This window comes from Rhyacophila brunnea, unplaced genomic scaffold, assembly GCF_057557595.1.
Source record: "Rhyacophila brunnea isolate RB1 unplaced genomic scaffold, BYU_Rbru_1.0 scaffold_4, whole genome shotgun sequence".
In the NCBI taxonomy this organism is placed as follows: domain Eukaryota; kingdom Metazoa; phylum Arthropoda; class Insecta; order Trichoptera; family Rhyacophilidae; genus Rhyacophila; species Rhyacophila brunnea.
Window position 1 is genome coordinate 10,760,392 of NW_028233068.1, and position 18,682 is coordinate 10,779,073.

General features: G+C 36.2%; 1 protein-coding gene across 2 annotated transcripts; it reads left to right on the plus strand.

The window, feature by feature from the left end:
* The first annotated feature begins 1,428 nt into the window (after positions 1-1,428).
* Positions 1,429-16,406, plus strand: LOC147066869 (uncharacterized). 2 transcript variants are annotated; one of them, XM_085954017.1, is made up of 11 exons: positions 1,429-1,564; positions 3,852-4,036; positions 4,712-4,923; positions 5,528-5,747; positions 7,265-7,379; positions 9,430-9,534; positions 10,506-10,566; positions 11,137-11,311; positions 13,092-13,345; positions 13,973-14,097; positions 14,953-16,406. In XM_085954017.1, exons 2-11 carry the CDS (start codon positions 3,937-3,939, stop codon positions 15,806-15,808), a joined length of 2,223 nt encoding a protein of 740 aa, XP_085810143.1. In that variant the 5' UTR covers positions 1,429-1,564; positions 3,852-3,936; the 3' UTR covers positions 15,809-16,406. The 2 variants fall into 2 exon arrangements, with proteins under 2 accessions (XP_085810143.1, XP_085810144.1); XM_085954018.1 differs by having other exon boundaries at positions 14,956-16,406.
* The last annotated feature ends 2,276 nt before the right edge of the window (positions 16,407-18,682 follow it).

Consider the following 18,682-nt stretch of genomic DNA (forward strand, 5'->3'; position numbering starts at 1 on the left):
CATGTGTTTGCGTTCTAAGGCGGAAATTTCTTGATTATATGGAATATAAAACTATAGATTTCCAATAGAAATGCTTATAATATAGATATATTATGCATATTATAAGTTTTACGTACGTATATGCCCGAGGCGTTGACTAGTTTGGGGGACCTCCTTATGAAAATTATACTTACCTATGCGATAAACCGCCAATGAGTGTAACAAATACAGAGGTATTAAGTAATACAAAATGCTTTTACGCGTTAATGAAAAATTAGTATTTTTATAAGATTTCTATATTTTCTGACGAAGCGCCTCATTTGCTTCACGGAAAACCACTACTGTAAACAAGTAGTGTCTATGATGGTCATGTTTTTTTTTTAATTGATGTTTTATTGTAAAAAAAAATATACTTAATGACATTACCGATGAATGTGTACTTTTATTATAGGTACCTTTTGTCTTTGTTAATCTCAAAGACAAAAGTGATGAGGAACTGTTTTTCGGACCCTGCGATTATCTGTATTTCTGGCACCCAACTCGAGCAAGTCAGCAGCTACGTCTATCTCGGACAGCAGGTGTCCATAGACGGAAGCATGCACGATGAAATTGCTCGAAGAACACAGCTGGGATGGAGTGCTTTCGGACGTCTGAATATTATCTTCAAGAGTGACCTACCATTATGTCTTAAGCGTAGGGTGTTCAACCAATGTGTGCTACCCGTGCTCACGAAACGGCCACAGGGTCACCCTAAAAGCCGCTGGATTGACGAACTGGTAAAGTTCGGCGGAAATACGTGGCAGCGAACGACACAGGACCGAGAGAGTTGGAGAAAGCTTGGGGAGGCCTTCATCCAGCAGTGGATTGACCCCGGCTGATGATGATGATTGTAGGTACCAACTATAGTTTTGGTTCGTATATACAGGCTTTAAAAATTCAGATACCATTTTGGAAATTAATGCGCAGTTGACCCACAATAATTATTGTGGGTGGTGTCGTTGATGATGATGAATATTGTCAGTAAAAAAATATTGACGTTTATTATAAGCACATCACTAATACGTTCCGTTAGTAGCTTTAGCTTTGAGTCTTTTGACATTTCATAGCGAGAGCGCGCGCGGCTCCGTATTCTGTACTACAAAAATTTATGTCTTGTTTTTATTACATTTTTTTATGAAAAAAATAATAAAAAAAACACCAATTTACAATTACGGCTCTCGCTCGAAACCTGCCTATCGATTTTTGGTGAATATTAAACAAATCAAGGCGATTTAAAGTTCTTTTCCCACTGTTTATGTGTTGTTTAGTGTCATAATTACAAAAATTATTTACAAAACGGTCTTTTGAGTAGACATTTGAGTTAATTTTAATAGCAGTTTTCTTAATTGACGGGCAGTGTCTAGCTTTGTTAGTCTGTGACGACTTTTTGTTATTTCAAACAGGAAATGTAAAATGTTGAGTAAAATACAGTGATACGGCGATGTTTCAAATAAAATTATACCATTTCCTGGATTACAGAATGTAGAAGTGTCAGATTTTTGAAAATGTCTACATTGTCATTTCATATGCATTTTGAGTTTTAAAGGTGAGTCACATTTGGATAATTCTCTCATGACACCTTTCTTTTGATAAACTCGGTCCAAATTATTACTCACAATGATGTTTGTTTATTTTTTATGTTGACATTTCACGATTTTTTTGAAATATTTGTTTAAAGTAGGCACAGCAACCATCTGGATTTAGTTTCTATACTTCCTGCTTTTGTGAGAAATCGTTTCTCATGGCTCATTTTGAAAATACTACAAAAAGTTAACAAGGAAGTTTTTTTTCCAACTTTGTGTCAAATTTGTTAACACGATGTCTTTTGATAGGATGACCATAAAGAATGAAACAGGATTCATGGAATATTATGAATAAAATAAATCAAAAAATCCTGACTGCACAAAATCAAGACATACCTATCTATGATCAACCCTCGAAATTTCCACTTTCCACTTGCTGTTTGTGAGTATCAAAAGTTCCTTGGCGAGTGAATTACACCACAATTAAAGCCGCGTTGACATGGTCCAAGTACCATCCAAGTACACTTGGATCGAGTGCCATCCAAGTGACAGCTTCATACTATTTATTCCTATCCAAGTGTACTCGTATGAGACATCTTCATACTAATCATTCCTATCCAAGCTACTTGGACCGCGTCCTACTCATCCAAGTTAACTTGGATATGAATAAATAGTATGAACCTGTCACTTGGATGAGACATCTTCATACTAATTATTCCTGTCTAAGATACTTGGACCGCGTCCTACGCATCCAAGTTAACTTGGATAGGCATAAATAGTATGGAGCTGTCACTTGGATGAGACATCTTCATACTAATTATTCCTATCCATGTCTACTTGGATCGTACTTGGACCGTGTCAACGCGGCTTAAATCATTGGTACATGTGTACATTAAAACAGTGTATGCCTCAAAGAATTTTGAATAGAAGAAGGTTTGGTACAAGTTGGTCATCCTGGATACAGCGGCAAACACATTTTGAAAATAGCCGATATACTAGATTATTTGTTAGGATAACCTAACCTAAACTAACAAATAATCCAGTATACTTATCGGCTATTTTCAAAATGTGTTTGCCGCTGTATTCAGGATAGACGTATAGAATCGAAGGTTTTTCTTCTTCTTCTTCTTTGGTAGGTATGTCTCATATTTTGGTTGGTGTATTGGCCTGCCCGCTAACCGACAAAGAAAATACGCCGTATCTTTGCTGCTATGGAGACTATAGTTCCATAATTGGTTCCTCATAATTGACTTCTAGAAAATAGTGAGTTTACATTGGTTAATTTCACCCTTTCGAGAGATTCACATTGAATTACATTTTAGGCCATTAACCTTAATATGCTTAAAATGTTGCTTCCTCGTTGAAATAACCTCCCGCAAGTGGAAATTTACCCCAAACTCATCCTATGCCTGTAATTGTAGTGATGAGTGCAAAATCAATATGGCTAGTGTATGGGTTAATATAGTAATGGTTTTTCCAAAGATATTGTAGGTTATTATAAACAAAACGCCCATATGCATTGTACCTTAATAGCGCCTGTACATGTGCCTGAATTTACTGGCACCAATAGTGTGTGAATTAAACTATCGCGATTATAACTGTTACGCAAAAGTGCTGACTGTCTCGTCAATCTCATTCTTGAGGTGTAAGCGAGACCCGTTGTTGTGATTGTATGGTGATATTTGATAGGTTGTGAAAATTGGTAAATGTCAAAATGCATTGCGCGGTGTAGTTCGTATTTTGGTTATAGTGCCGCAGATGACCGCATGACTATTTATCATTTTTTTTGGCGGAAACAGTTTATCCCATGTAGTCAATTATATTGAATACCCTTTTCTGTCTGGGGAGATGCTTTCCAGTTCAATAATTTAATGTTTGATATTTTCACACATTTCGATTGGTTAGGTTAGGTTATAAAAAGTGATGCGGTCATCTGCGGCACCATTACCCGTATTTTTTCCGACAAGTTTGTCACTATCGTTATACTGCGTAGGCGCAGATATCGCTATAATGTTAATAATTAAGAAAAAAACAAAGTTATTAAGTTTAGTGGATTTATTCACAGTTAATCTGTGTGATTAACTTGCAAGCGAGAAGATTGCTCTGCCCGCTATCCAAATCATACATAGGTACGCAAGATGAACAATGTTACATACGTCAAAAGACAGAGACAACATGTCCGGTTTATCTAACTAACTTCCTATAGCAGATTGTTATGTTATCTATCTATAGACATCTACTACTCATTTTTTTGCGAGGTATAGAGGCACATAATGGAAGTTACAAGCGCTGAGTGTTGATTAATTTCAGAGTAGCCGGGTCAGACAGCGAGTCTGGCCCCGTTGAGTCACGGAGATGTGGATAGCAGCAGCAGCGTGACCCGCGAGCCCGTGAGATGGGGGACAACGACAACATGCTGCCGCACCAGTACTGCCTGCGCTGGAAGTTCCATAACGCCAACATACAGAGCACCTTCTCCAAGTTGCTCGAAAAAGGTAAATAGTCTAGAAAATTCATTACATCTTTCCTGAAGAGTTTGTAACAAGAGGGAGCGGAGTGCTTTATGAAATTTTTGTATTAAAACACTTGATGGAATTAAGAAGATTGATTTATTGGCCAGAGCGAGATTTATATTTTGTAAATTCGTGGATTGGCGTTAAAAAATAGTGTCATATTTATGTTCGCCGTCTTTGTTTTCACCTTTCTTTACAAATCGCATACACGTTTAACATGGTTGTGATTGTTTCATGTAAATATTAAATAATTACGATTTAATTCTGTATGATGAGTGAAAATGCAACACAGACTGTTCTGAAATGAAATGATAGGTAATAGATGTACATATTATCAAATGGCTTCCTAATTTGGAATTGAATCCTAATTATTCATAGGTTCGGCAGAATGAACAGATATTCACACGATATGTATTTAGGTGAACAATCAGAAAGTCACAACATCTGACAAAGAAAAGATGACAGCTATGAATAAGTCTCCATGATTTAAAGTTGGCTCATATTATTTACACGCGAACAAGCTACACAGAGCTTTCTACTGTTTCTAAAGTGTCTATAGTTCGACCCATCTGCAGGAGCTAGAACCAATGTTGAATAATTGCTTGGTATTGAGTCATCACCACCGGTTAATAATAATTCTTGTTGTTAAATTTTCAGACAGCTTCTGCGATGTGACACTGTGGTGTTGCGGGTCGGCGATCCGCGCCCACCGTGCCGTCCTTGCCTCCTGCTCCGCCCTCCTCTGCGGTCTGTTGGCCAGCCACGATGCTTCTCTAGGTGAACCGGCTTTCCTGCTCGACGGCGTGGAGCTGAAGCATCTCAAGTATCTCCTGGCATTTATGTACACCGGGGAAGTTAGCGTACATCACGTGAGTAAATGAGTTTTTTTTTATACCAGTCGGGGCCAATCGCAAGACTATCTTATTTCCCCATGAAGCTTTATCTACTGGATAAAAAACGAGCTTTGTAGGACTTACAACATCATATCTTAACGAAAGTCTTTTATACTACGTAGCAGTCTGTCTCCTTCATAATTACAATGTGGACATTGTTAATTATTAGTTCTTCAAATTACATACATGGCATGCAGATACGTATCTTATACGTGCATTTCCATGCGAAGACACAGTAAACTCAAACGTATACAATTACGTATTCAACAACGTATTCGTATACAACTATATGGTTATGAAGTTAAATCATCCATGATTTAACAATGTTATAATATTTTTGGAATTACATCATTTACAAGACGGGTAGATATTAACAACGGCTACTCAAAGTCGATTTTTAATTAAAATGGATTTTTCTAGTTTCAACGACGATATGTGAATCCTCCGCGTGAAACCTCTTTTAGTATCTTTGTTTTCATATATTTAGGCTTCATTACGATATAAGTTTTTCTAACACTTTTGGTACTTATCTTATAATCTTTTAGGTATAAACGCTAATCATATTTTGTTCCTTTATCAGACTGAGCTTGCGGTGCTGCTGAAGACAGCGGAAGATCTTAGGGTGAAGGGTCTGGCGGACATATCATGGAGAGACAAGACGGCTAGTGCGGAAGGCGGAGTGGGGGCGGCGGCTCAGGTCGCCCCATGTTCGCAGATTGCCCCTCTCAATAACAATTGGACAAATAGTGCCAGGACCGCTGTCACAGATACGGTCGGGACACATCATGGAATGGTTAACGGTGAATAATTTGATACATTACAGAAAAAGAAGAATAGTAACATCATTATTTGTGGTTGTATCGTGTACACCACACTACATCTTAATTTTTGGCTCCAAATATTAGCACACAGTAATTGTTTGATTTTTTCTTATGACCGAACATTCGCATTTATGTGTGAAGATTAACTTCGGTCACTGATGTATTAAAATTAAATGGTCGAATTGTTCATTTTTATTCTACTTTAATTCGCTCGTATAATATTTTTTTTTGTAAGCAGATAAATATGGACGAAAGTGATTGTAAAATGTACTATACCTGCATTGTAATATGGATCAATTTGCAAACTGCGTTAAATTGTGTTGTTATTGTTTAATTCTGCTAATACATCTAACGGGGCTATACTGCCAAGTTGTTTATTATAAAAATTAAAAATGAACTTTACCTACGGTTCAATAACCAGTGGCGAAGGGTGGAGGTAGGCTGTTAAGATCCGCCATAAATAGTGCACATTAAACTTTTTCAGACATACATATTTGTTTTCATTGAAATAAGACTACAATTTACAGATAGTGTAGGTTAGATTTTAAAATTCAATTAAACCCTGAGAAACCAAGCCATAATAGATATTAGTCAAAAAATACATGTCTATCTATAAAATATCTAAAATTATGCAATTAAATCATACATAACTTTGAGTATTTTATAGATAGAATAATATTTATTAATAAATAAATTTATTTATTATAGTTTGGTTTACGCAGGGCTTAATGAATCAAAAAAATGAACCAAAAATATGTGTAATATGTAGTTTTAATCCAACGAAAACAAATAACTATGAATGAAAAATTGTACACAATTTTGTCGTATTGCCCAAATTAGACCAAATCTATTATGGTTTCGTTTAGGCAGGGTTTAATTGATTTTTAAAAACTAACTAATACCATCTGTAAATTGAAGTCTTAGTTCAATAAAAACAAATACATATGACTAACAAAGTTTAGTGTGCACTATTTATAGCGAATCTTAACAGCCTACCTCCACCCTTCGCCACTGTCAATAACAGTGATTTCTATGCAGGCGCATTAGCGAGCAAGTCATACGACTTAGAGCCAATACCGATCTAAGTAAAAGGCCTTCACGGCAAAACAACATGGCAGCCAGATAGAAACCTTTTCCACACAGAGATCACACAATACAACCTCTGCTCTGCAGTATGATTACATGATTGTCTAGTTTGATATCTGTGTCGTTTTTTTTGCCGTGAAGTTTTATTTTGATTTCCTCAATGGAATACCAGTAGTACCTACCACAATTTTTTGTCAAATTATTCTGGAAAATGACGTGTTCACTTTGGTACTGAGATATTGTATGGAATGGTTTATCCTGTATGTCAATTGCCTCAGCGGCGCTTTGTATATCTGTATTTCCATTTTCCGAGATAGCAATTTGGATATCAGATAGTAATATAAAAGTAGAGTAATAAATTTGCGGTGACAATTAAAAAAAGTTTTATCCTTAATTGTGTATCATTGCAGGATCTGCTGACTTTTCATCGATGACCCCTCGTCCTCTACCCACATTGCAAATTGAACCAATCAAAAGAAAGAGAGGACGACCGCCATTGGAACCGAGGTTGCCTCAGCACGAAAAGTAAGCACTGTTAAGTTTCCCCAGAATTATTCGTTGTCAAATAGGCATTATCATAATATGACAATGAAATGTGATATTGCAGGTGTCTGGTGGTCACAAAATGATCCATAAAACTGTTTTCTACCTATATTTTCATGCAGGGATAAAAATTTTCATTGGAATGTTTACTTTTTCAAATGCAGACATGAAGTTTTTAAGGTGATACATCAGTGAAACGGCAAATAATTTTCAACTATATGCGTGACGAAATTTCGGACTCGCTGCCATTCGGAGAGAGAACATCGAGCTGGAAACACGTCAATTTGTTTCGTGATGGCGACGGGCGTATTAATTCTTAAATCGTGTAAAGATGACTAAAAACGTTACCCATTTACTTTAAAAAGAAAACATGTCAATGAATATATTATTATTGTTACTGATAGAACAATAAACAGAACATTAAATGGACACATGTTGGATTTATATGACAAATTATATTTCGTTTGACATGCGTCATTTGCACCCGCGACCCGCAATCCGCGGATCGCCTAGCCACGATCTTTTTAGACCGTGCCTCAACTGAGGTATAGCCTTAGGTCATGTTTTAGTAATTTTGTAGTTTCCTGTTGAATGTGAAATAATTTAAAAACATATTTTAGTAGCCTCGCTGTAATGCAGTATATTAAATCAAAAAATTATATAGGTAGGTAGGTAATAGTTATATTTTATTATGATATATTGCACCATCGCAACTAAACTGCCACAATCCAAAAAACGTCAAACAGAAAATCAGTTTTGAAGTTTTTACCTTTCGCATTTTTGTACTGTGTTTTTGAAATATGTTTAGATATTGAATGAAGTTTTGACTTGAATTTGATGACTTAGAGATATGAAATTTTCGGTACATATACTATGAACAATAGACAATAAAATGTAGTAATTAACTCAAAACACGTAAATTTGAACTTATGGCGGTTTAGTTGCGAGGGTGCGATATATACAGTCGAGCTCGGTTATTACGATCATGGATATAACGAGATCTCGGATGTAACGAGGAAACATTTGTTCACATTTTAGTTTATGATTTTCTCCATACATTTATTCACTTTTATAACGAGCTCCTTATCGGATATACCGAGCTAAAATATCGTCAAAAATTTTCTTTAAACTGTTAATGTGTCAATTGTTTAAAAACATTTTGACCCTAAGCAATAAAATCCGACTGGACAGGATGCCGCCAGGGTCGGATTACGTTTATGACACTAGTTAAGTGTCTTAAGTACCTACCTAATTGTTTGTTTCACCGACAATATTGAAAAAGTATCCACGCATATGGTTGAAATTCCATGTAAAAAATCCAAGGTTTGTGAAGTCAGTAGGTACCTACCAGCGTTCATTACAATAAACAACTTCTTTTGTAGTTTATGAATGCCATGCTTGTTTCGGGGAAAAATTCTAAATGTGTATTTTTGTTTGAATTGCGATTTTTTGTGCTATGTGACCGCTCATTTAAAAATACCTATTCTCTGATATAACGAGTAACGCTTATAACGAGCAAATTCAGTCGGTTCCATTTTCCTCGTAATATAATCAAGTTCAACTGTATATATATTTACTAGTATGAAAAAAATATGATTACCACTCTTATTGTGTCAATATTGAGATGCAAACTTTTGATATTTCGTTTAACATGGTTTTTAAATAACCTCTGAATATTTGGTAACTATACGAATCTCGCCTGCTGGTTCGTAGACAATGAAAAGACATTTGACAGCACTCACCGTGACACTCTATGGCAAATTCTGCTGGGCTATGGTGTCCCACGGAAATTGATCGCCGTGATAAGTGCTCTCTACACCAATACCTAGTGTCGCGTGAGAGTAGCTGGAACATCAGCAGTGGTGGATTCAGCCAGTTTCTTAATAAAATTGTCGGAATTCTGAGGAAATCAAAAAAAGTAAATGGCAATTAATGGGAGAATCCCACCACTGATTTTAAGTTAGACGTTATTTGAATTGTGATGGCAGTTACATGAGTGACATGGCATAATTTGTTTTTTTTTTATTTGCAGTGAACCGATTTTAGGAAGATTGAGTCCGAAGCGCGTGAAGATGATATCTTCCATACCAAATATTCTAAGAAAGCATACAATTAGCGACGCCATAAATGAAGACAGGTAAACGACTTTGGACTATCATAATTGACACTGTCTTGCCGAATTGCATACTCATTAAACATAATTAACTATTACGCATAACGATTCAGGTACCAATCGGATAAGTTATGTTGCTAGCAACCTTTCCTCTAATTTTTCTATTGTGTGTGCGTAACTAGGGTTGGTGTCACCCGCCAGTGACCGGATATTACCCGGTGCGGTAAATTTAACCCCCCCCCCCCTCCCCACAAACACAAACACACACATACAATTTTTCATTAAAACTTATATTTTTAAAGTATTTATTAATTTCAGTGATTTTATGTAATAACAACACTAACAATGATAATTTTTGCTGTAAATATTGTAAGAACTGTGATGTTTTCACAATAAGTACTACTATGAGACTGTACTGACAATGTTTCTTGCATGTTGAAACATGTCAAAGACTAAGAAATGTAGAGGACCCGGCACATAGGTGGTCATTGATAAACACTAAAATACGTATCTTCTTTTCGTATACTTTGGCACGCGATAGAACAGGACGGATATAGTGATCCCGCTCGATATAAAATTTCACTTGCGTGCTCTGACCTTCGCCTTCCGAGAAATGAGTCGAAGAATTGTGCATGTGATGGTTTCATGCATTTAAGCAAAACTAAAGTCTGGCAAAGGACTTTCTTTTACAATATTTTTGTGTGAGGACTGTGCGGGGGGTGAAAACATGTGTGCGGACACATTTTGGTCGCGTTTGCGCGCGCACACCTTACATGGAACATTGGTTGCTAGTGTTAAAAATTACAAGTATCCCAAAAAATATTAATTCGGTGCCTATACACTGAATGGTCTCCCCCTGTATTTTTATACTTCAAATATTTAGGGTTGATATTACTATATTTGAATGATTGGAACCCACTTTTACACAAATCACCGTTGTTCTGATGCAAGTCCGTATACCTTTTGTCACTTATGTGTGATTATTTATTTTTCAGCACGGTTGCAGAGTCAAACAACTGTGCCCGGACATTGGAGACTCCTGTGAAAAATGAGCAGGTAAATAAAAGTTTATTATATAACCTTCACTATGTGTTATACTCAAGTCTTTGCAAAGTTCATTCATTACCGTAAAGCAGCACCGTCAGAAGCGTTAAACAGGACAATAATTGGTACTGACCGACATTGGAAGTCTGAATCATACAGATAGCGAGAGCTCTTTTTCCGAAGTGCCGTTTCTCGTGATGTACACCTAAATGTACTAGATGCTGTCAACACTCGATGTTTTGTCCGTCGCTGATCAATTGTTATGCAGTTTGTCAATAGTCTCTTAATGTCTCTGAATCGTTGAATAAAACAGTGGATTTCGGCATATTCCAGATCGTACTCTCACAATGGGGGATGAATGCTATGTTATTCAGTGAACTATTATGAATTATGATGCTGTATTCCAACTGTCTGGAATGTTTTAAACCGTCATATCGAACCATATGTTTGAGCCAGGTCCAACATCGTAACTTATCTTGCAATTGTATTGATGATAAAGTCAACCCATTGAACCTCCCCCACAGGTGTACAGATTTTGAGTCTTCGTTAAGCGATAACGAAAATATATGATTTTGTTTTTAGACTATAGTGGCCGAAGAACTGTCATCGGAATATTCTGAGGGTTCTCTGGACGGACGAGACATTTCTCAATTCCTCGATACCACCATGGAGGAGGAGGAAACGGAGGCGGTCGCTCCGGAGGTCACCTCTCACACGATTGATCCAGCAAATGATACGGCCGTTGAAGAGGACAAAGGTCTGATTCATACTAAGTGTTTCCATTTTGTAAATGTTCATTGGGATTGATTTGTTAGCCTGATCACTGCCAGTGCCGAGTTATCTCATCAAAGCATGTATGCAGCGTCACGCCATGGACGAGTTAACTCGTGCGTTCTTGAAACGTCATAACTTCTGAATGAACTGTTTGTTTATATTTTCTAAACAATATTTATCATTTTAGTGTAAAAATATTCACGATAAACTCAAGAAACATTTTCAGAAGTTTTCACAAATATTTATCATTTAGGGATTGCAATACTGAATGAATATATCAATACCAGTATTTCGGTATTTCTTATTGAATACCGGTATTAATACTGGTATTAGTCAAAAAAAATATAGAAACAAAGAAGTACACTTATCAATAAATATAAGTATTAATATCTATTTAAAACACCATTATATAGCAACTGGAATTACCCTACCTACATTTATTTTATTAACCTTTGTAAATATGTATAAATCATAATATTTTAGAACTGCTAAATTTTACAAAAGTCCGCTTACAGAAACATCTCTCTGAAATTCAACGTCTGTTGGTTGTACTATCAACGTTGGATCAATGGTTATAGAATAATTGAAAATATTTGCCATGAATGTTTTTTTTTTCGAAATATGTTAATTCTATAAGTATATTTGAGGGATTTTGTTTTAATGTTATTTAACTTTTGTTGGTTTCAGTCAATATATGTATTTGCAATTTGGCAGCATAAAACTTATACACTAAATTTAATATACAATTTAAATTCATTTTTGAAAAAAATACATGTAAATATGCTTTGTTAATACCGAAAATACCGGTATTTTGGATTTTTGAAACCGGTATTTCGGTATCAATAGATAATTGAATACCGGTATTGCAATCCCTATTATCATTCTGTGCCTATTTCATATTTTTAAGGGATTTATTTTATTCCAAAAATAGCTGGCCTACAAGTGTCCACCTAGTAAAAATTGGCTAGCAGTGATAAGGTACATATAGACTTGAGGTGTATAAAAAAAAATCCCCAAATCACTGCTGCAATCGGCTATTCGAAAATTTTAATAATTGGACAACTATAATTTTATAAATTCATATTTTAATTATATCATAATGGTAAATTGTTATATTTTGTCATTTTAATAAAGAGCTTTTGTTTTCGCGGACATTACACAGATAAAATCGGATGACTTCACTTCTTTTCTATTTGTCTGCCTAATGGCCAATCACCCATCAACACTTTTAACCATGCCAACTGAGAAAACAATGAACTTTTTAAATAGTACATACTACTGTGTCACGTGCATCATGTCACCATCGCACATCATTTATTTTATCTTTGCTTATCGTTCTTAGACTATCCCTAATGGTGTCTATATTAGGGTAACTGTTTGGTAAACGCCAGGTTCGCCCATCCCACTACATAATTGGTATTTTTATAGTACCTACATACTACACTGAAAAAATCTTTATAAACCTTTTTTGGAATGTTCATTCTATTGAATATAAATGTTTCAATATTGTATTTTACTTCTTCATTTTCGTATCTCTCACTATTGATATTCTCCTATCTAAACTCCTTTCAAATATCTTAATTATATCTCTTCAGCGATCCCTGTATTCTGCAGAAGATATTGTGAAACCTGTAGCATCCTTCGTTTGATTGGGGGCCATCGTGTAGACGACTTTTCTCTTCCGCATCGAAAAATCCCGCTGTCCGCTGTGTCCGCTATTATTTATTTTTATTTGGTGTATTAACTATGTTATTTGATGGCAGATCCTATAGACTCGGAGGACACGCCTCGCAGCGAGAGTCCGGAATCGGCGGCAGTGAATCCGTTGACTGCTAAGGCGGCCGTGTCGAAGCAGTTTGCGGCGGACTTGGAGCAGATGCACAAGGCGCAGTTGCTGCCTAACCGTCAGCAAACTCAGCAGCAGGTCTTGCAGCAGTTCAGCGACGTGGTGAAGCTCAACGACTACCTAGTCCGGGGGCGGCGGCCGCAGTTCTGGGCGGAGGACTATGTCAAAAGGGTGAGTTTGCATTTGCATTGTCAAATTAATTTTGGCCAGTAAGCTACGTAAACTCAGTCAAAGCACACTTGAGTGCGTGATAACTTCAATCTTGACTAACTGCTCCTGAGACATTCTCAGTCCTAAAAAATTGTTGATGCGTCATCAAACGTAGTGTCTCGTGTTATGCCCCATTAAAACCAGGTGTGGTGCTGGGTGGTAGATTTGGTGATGTCATTAACTTTAATAATAGAGAGGGTCATAGTCAAAACAGAGAATACGAATTTTTATATAGTGACCAATTCAACCATTTGATGGGTTTGGTGGGTTTTATTAGGCCATTAGAAATAATTTCGATACATACAAGATGTCGTTAATGTTTTATGATATTTTTATTCACAAAAGGTTATTTCAGTTTTTTATCGTTAATTAACTCATTTAGTGCTAACACCATGGCTGGCGCGTTTGGAGTCGTTCGCCATTAGATATAATTAACGTGTTATTTAAATGTGGTAATTAAAAAGGTAATTAAAAGGTTAGCAGTGATTGTGTTAAATGACTGAATTTAAAATTATACATATACACTTATGTCATATGTTTATTCTTTATATTATCTTTATGTCATAGAGAATATTTGTTGTCCGGCAGGTGATGGAAGCGGTGTTTTGCAAGGAGTTAGAAATGAAGCAGGCCGCAGAGATGCTGGGAGTGTCTTATGGCACCCTCTACGGAAGGTACCGAGACTGCTTTGGATGCATCAACAGGCCTCACAGGTAATACAGAATTTACATTATACGATATGTCAGCACATACTCATACGCCCGACTCCCGATTATCCGGGCTAATGGTGGGGAGAGGCGACACGGATTAACGGAAAACACGGATAATCCGAACTGTGGTTTTTTCTTTTTAGAATACTAGATAATATACATTTGTAAAGCAGACAATTATTTTAACACGTTTAATACTCATTATTTAGAAAATCTGTGATTTTGGTTTGTTTGCAGGAATCTTTTAATGATCGTCTAATATCAGTTGGAATTTTCCTAAGAGCTATTATATCGTTGTATACACCGTATCGTGCATGGATAATTGGGAGTTTACTGTGTTTGTGTCAGATTTGCTTGATTTTCAGTTTAGACTTGTATTTTACGGCGCTGAATATAAATTCGTTGAACTTAATATTTTGTAATTGGATGTTTAAAATACCAAGATAGCTGGCAATATGCGAATGTTCTATAAAAGATGCCTGATTTATTTTCCAAACAGGCCTTCCAATTTTATTGTTAGTATAGATTACTTGTACATCTCCTTGGATAGGTTTTCCACCTAGTACAATATATTACCAGAGATCAAGAGATGTGATACCTTTTTATGAACTTAATGACTGCTTTAAATAAAAATATTTAATCTCAGTAGTGTCCTACCAAAATCTTATCCTAGTGTCTCAAGAGTGTTTACTGTTCACGCAAAATATAGCTCATGCACTCTCACTCAAAAAGTGCAAGGCCATTGTTTATTAGTATGGTAATATTATATGCCGAATTTGCTAGATTATGATCACTGGAATGGTATGTCGGTTAATCGAATATCACTTGGTTCATTTGATGTTTTTCTGTTCACTCAAGCAGGGTCCGGGACTTTTGGAACGAACAAGGACCTTCAGAAATCCTGATGCGCTTGCGCCGCAAGGACATATCGCTCTTCAAAGCAGCGGAGATACTCAACGTGACCCCGCAGACGTTGAGTGTCCACCTCGCCTCTGTCGGAGACCAGATCTCTCTGCCGTTTGGATCTATTAAACTTGACCACGATGAAGAAGAAGATCTAGACCTTGACAATGAAGATTATGATGATAATGGTGGCCAAGACGCTTTAGATTATGCGGAGATGGATGAAAATGACACTATCGATGTGCGAGGGCAAAACGTTAATGAGGGTTCCGAAGAGCGTTCTCGAAATATTAGTGGTGATTGTGAGGTATTAAGTGATGGGAATAAAGATGATGATGGCAGTGTCGGTATAGCTGATACAAGTGAAGTAGCAATAGAACAGTCAGCCGACAATGAAACTGATGAAGAATTGAACGTAGAAGATAAATTAGAAACTCATAAAGTTGTCATAACGAAAGATCGCATTTTGAATGAAATAACTGGTAAATTAGACATTGATACTGAAGTATCCAAAGATACACCGATTAAACCTGTTACGGCGGTACCAAAGGAATTGCCAAGAATACGTGTCGCCAATTTGCGTTTTTTGCGCGGCGATTTTCCATTAGGAGGTGCTACGCCTGACTTGATATCGAATAGAAGTAATGTGACCGCTCTGTCGCTGAAAAAGAAGGTCACGTTTGAAGACGTCACCACGACAATGAGCAAAAATGACAGCGGTGATAATGATGTCGCCGACGATAGTGAAGCAAATGTCTCCGATCCGTTGGCAGGGTCTGACTGCGTGAGTAAAGGCGGCTCGATTGCGTGACCTTTGTCTCGCTTCGATTTTGGTGACACTGCATTATTTTGATACAGATTGTAGAGGATCGTTGCATCGTACGATCCTGACTAACCATAAACATTCAAAGGCAGCTCATTGTATTCGTTTCGTGATCGACAGCTTTCAGGGTCTTTTGCAGACCTCAACAGCAGCCTCATATTTTATGGTCTTCGTTGCTTTTGACGTTAATTTACTCACTTTTTACAAGGTTGCCGAATATGTCGCAATGACCAACAGGTAATTAATTGCTTGTATTTCTATTATCAAATTTGTTGGTCAATTCAACAATTTCATTGGCAGTTACCATTCATTGATAACTCCACCATCATTATCATTATCCACCGGTCTTACGTTGTATTATAAATCCGTTTTCAATGAAAGCCATTCTTGCTAAATCAATTCAAACATCTTTTATACCATATAATCCTATGAATTTTTGTTGTCAGATTTCCGTAGATAGTACACGATCCATTATTTACATTTATATATAGTTCAATAAACATTTATTTATTAATCCGATGATTTTTTTCCCCACTAGTAATGTGAAAGTTTTGATACATTACTTATTTTGTAGAGATCATTGTGGTTTTTCAAGAAAGAAATTAATTGTGTTTTTAGTTTGAGTTACTTATTACTTCAGATGTGACAAAATTTTTCTTAAATTCTCGACCCCAAAAACTTTAAGTGATACTGGGTCGTTTAACTCTTATTGCAGCGGCTATCAAAATAAACTGTGGTGCAATGCAACCTAGACGGATCCCAAAGTTTTCAACCACAAATTAAATCTGTACGAGTTACCTATAATATGAATCTTTTAATCATTTTTTTCGAGTATGCTTTCTTCAAACTATAATTAATACTAATTAAATTATTTTTTATTTATTCAAGACTCAAGATTTAAGAATGTAACATTCTTCATTGGAAATACATAATAATGCAGCTTAAAACAGCATCAGAAATAAAGTTATTAGAAAAATCTTCGACCTAGTGATATTCGAATCCATATCTATCACATGTTGTGCAAATGCTCTACTAATTAAGCTACTGACTCAAGTACAATAATTATTCATGCTGATATTTTCTAACATCTACGTATCTGAGGTGAAAATTTCGTCACTAATGACACGCATATTCTCTAATTTTAGATCAAAGTAAAACACATTATTTCAATTCATCAGATGGCACTAGGATTTCTCCAAATCTTAGTTTTGACGTCCTCCGATGCGTTCTACCACTCCACCTGATATGTGATAGATGTGGGTTCAAATCATTTTTTCTCGGATTTCTATAAGTATATTTTTGAGGCTGTTCGAAGTAACACAAACATAAATCGTGGGGTTGCTAACAAAAGTTGGTAAGACTTTGTCCACATGGTGCGTGTCCTTTCGCGAGTGAATGTGGACACCTCGATGAGGTCACCTGTATCTCGACCGCGCGCGACATTTGTTACGGCGCGAGTGCTTGTGGACGGTTCAATGAGGTCACATATACCTGGAATGTGCGCGAGTCAAAACATGCCATGTGGGCAAGGCCTAAGTCGATAATTTAAGTACATATTTAGAGTTGACAATGGTAAATGTTTATGTAATATAAATATGTATACTTACTAGAAAAAAAATCAAGGTCGTCCGATATAGAACATGCACATAAAGTACAAAGAAATTAGCACTATACCTGATTTTGGCATGTCAAACTTCAAATTGCAATTACTCCATAACAATGATTTCGAGACTTACCAACTTTTGGCAGTAACCCCACAATATATATCGTGGGTATTCTGCGAAAAAGCACTAAGTCAAAATTTTGCTGTTTTGACTTAATGATGAGGTAATCTTATTAAGAGTACGTTCTATAGTATACAAAAACACACACAGTCATATCTATAAAACTGGCGAAGATAATTTATGTTATAAGTCAAAAAGACATACATCTATTCAGAGAAAAAGCACTAAATGGACTTAGTGCATTTGCTTCTCCCATTCTCAGGCTATATTCACAAAATTCTGCGTGCGAAACTGCACTAAGTCATACTCAAAGCAATATCGCAGAAAGGAATTTGCCTTTTATATATATAAAAAAAGTTTAAGACCTTCCAAACTTTCAAACTCGATTATCTCAAAACTAGTATTTTTGAGTTAATGCTTATTCGCAGAATACCCACGATATATAACTACAATATTGTGGTAGTATTTTGGCTCTAATCATTCAGCTATAAGAATTATTTGAGGCAAGAAGAAGAAGAAAGAGTATCATTAACAGTTGAATTTGTTCCATTAAGAATTTCAACTGTTATGCCGGGTCCAGATGCGTGTAATGTAACGCAAATTTGTATGGACGGCACACGATCCCCATGCGAATCCTGTTGTTCGAGTTTTCGAGCACCGCTAGCGCCTTTGTGTTTGTGTTAAAAACCGATAGTCGATGGATCATCGCGAACATCGCTATGAGCATTACATGTAAGAATCGTAGCTACGTCCATACGACAAATTCACGTTTCATTACACGCATCTCATTACGCGACTTTATACTACCTTCAGACCTATATAAGTATGTATATAGGACAATTTTAGTGATATATTGCTTATTCAATATTACAAGGATGTATTTAACGTTTTTCAAATTATTATTGACATATTATGTACTGTAGTGTTATAAAAAAAATGATTGGAAGTCTGCAGTACTAGAGTCTTGTTGATAATTTCGAAAGTCACTTTTTCGGTGAAACACAGCCTTGTAATTTGAAGCGGCTGAATTTTGTACGACATCCCTATGAGTGACGTAGGTCACCGTTGATTTGAATCCAAAGAAATTTAAGACATATTATTATAATATAATATACGTATGTACTTACACGATGGACAA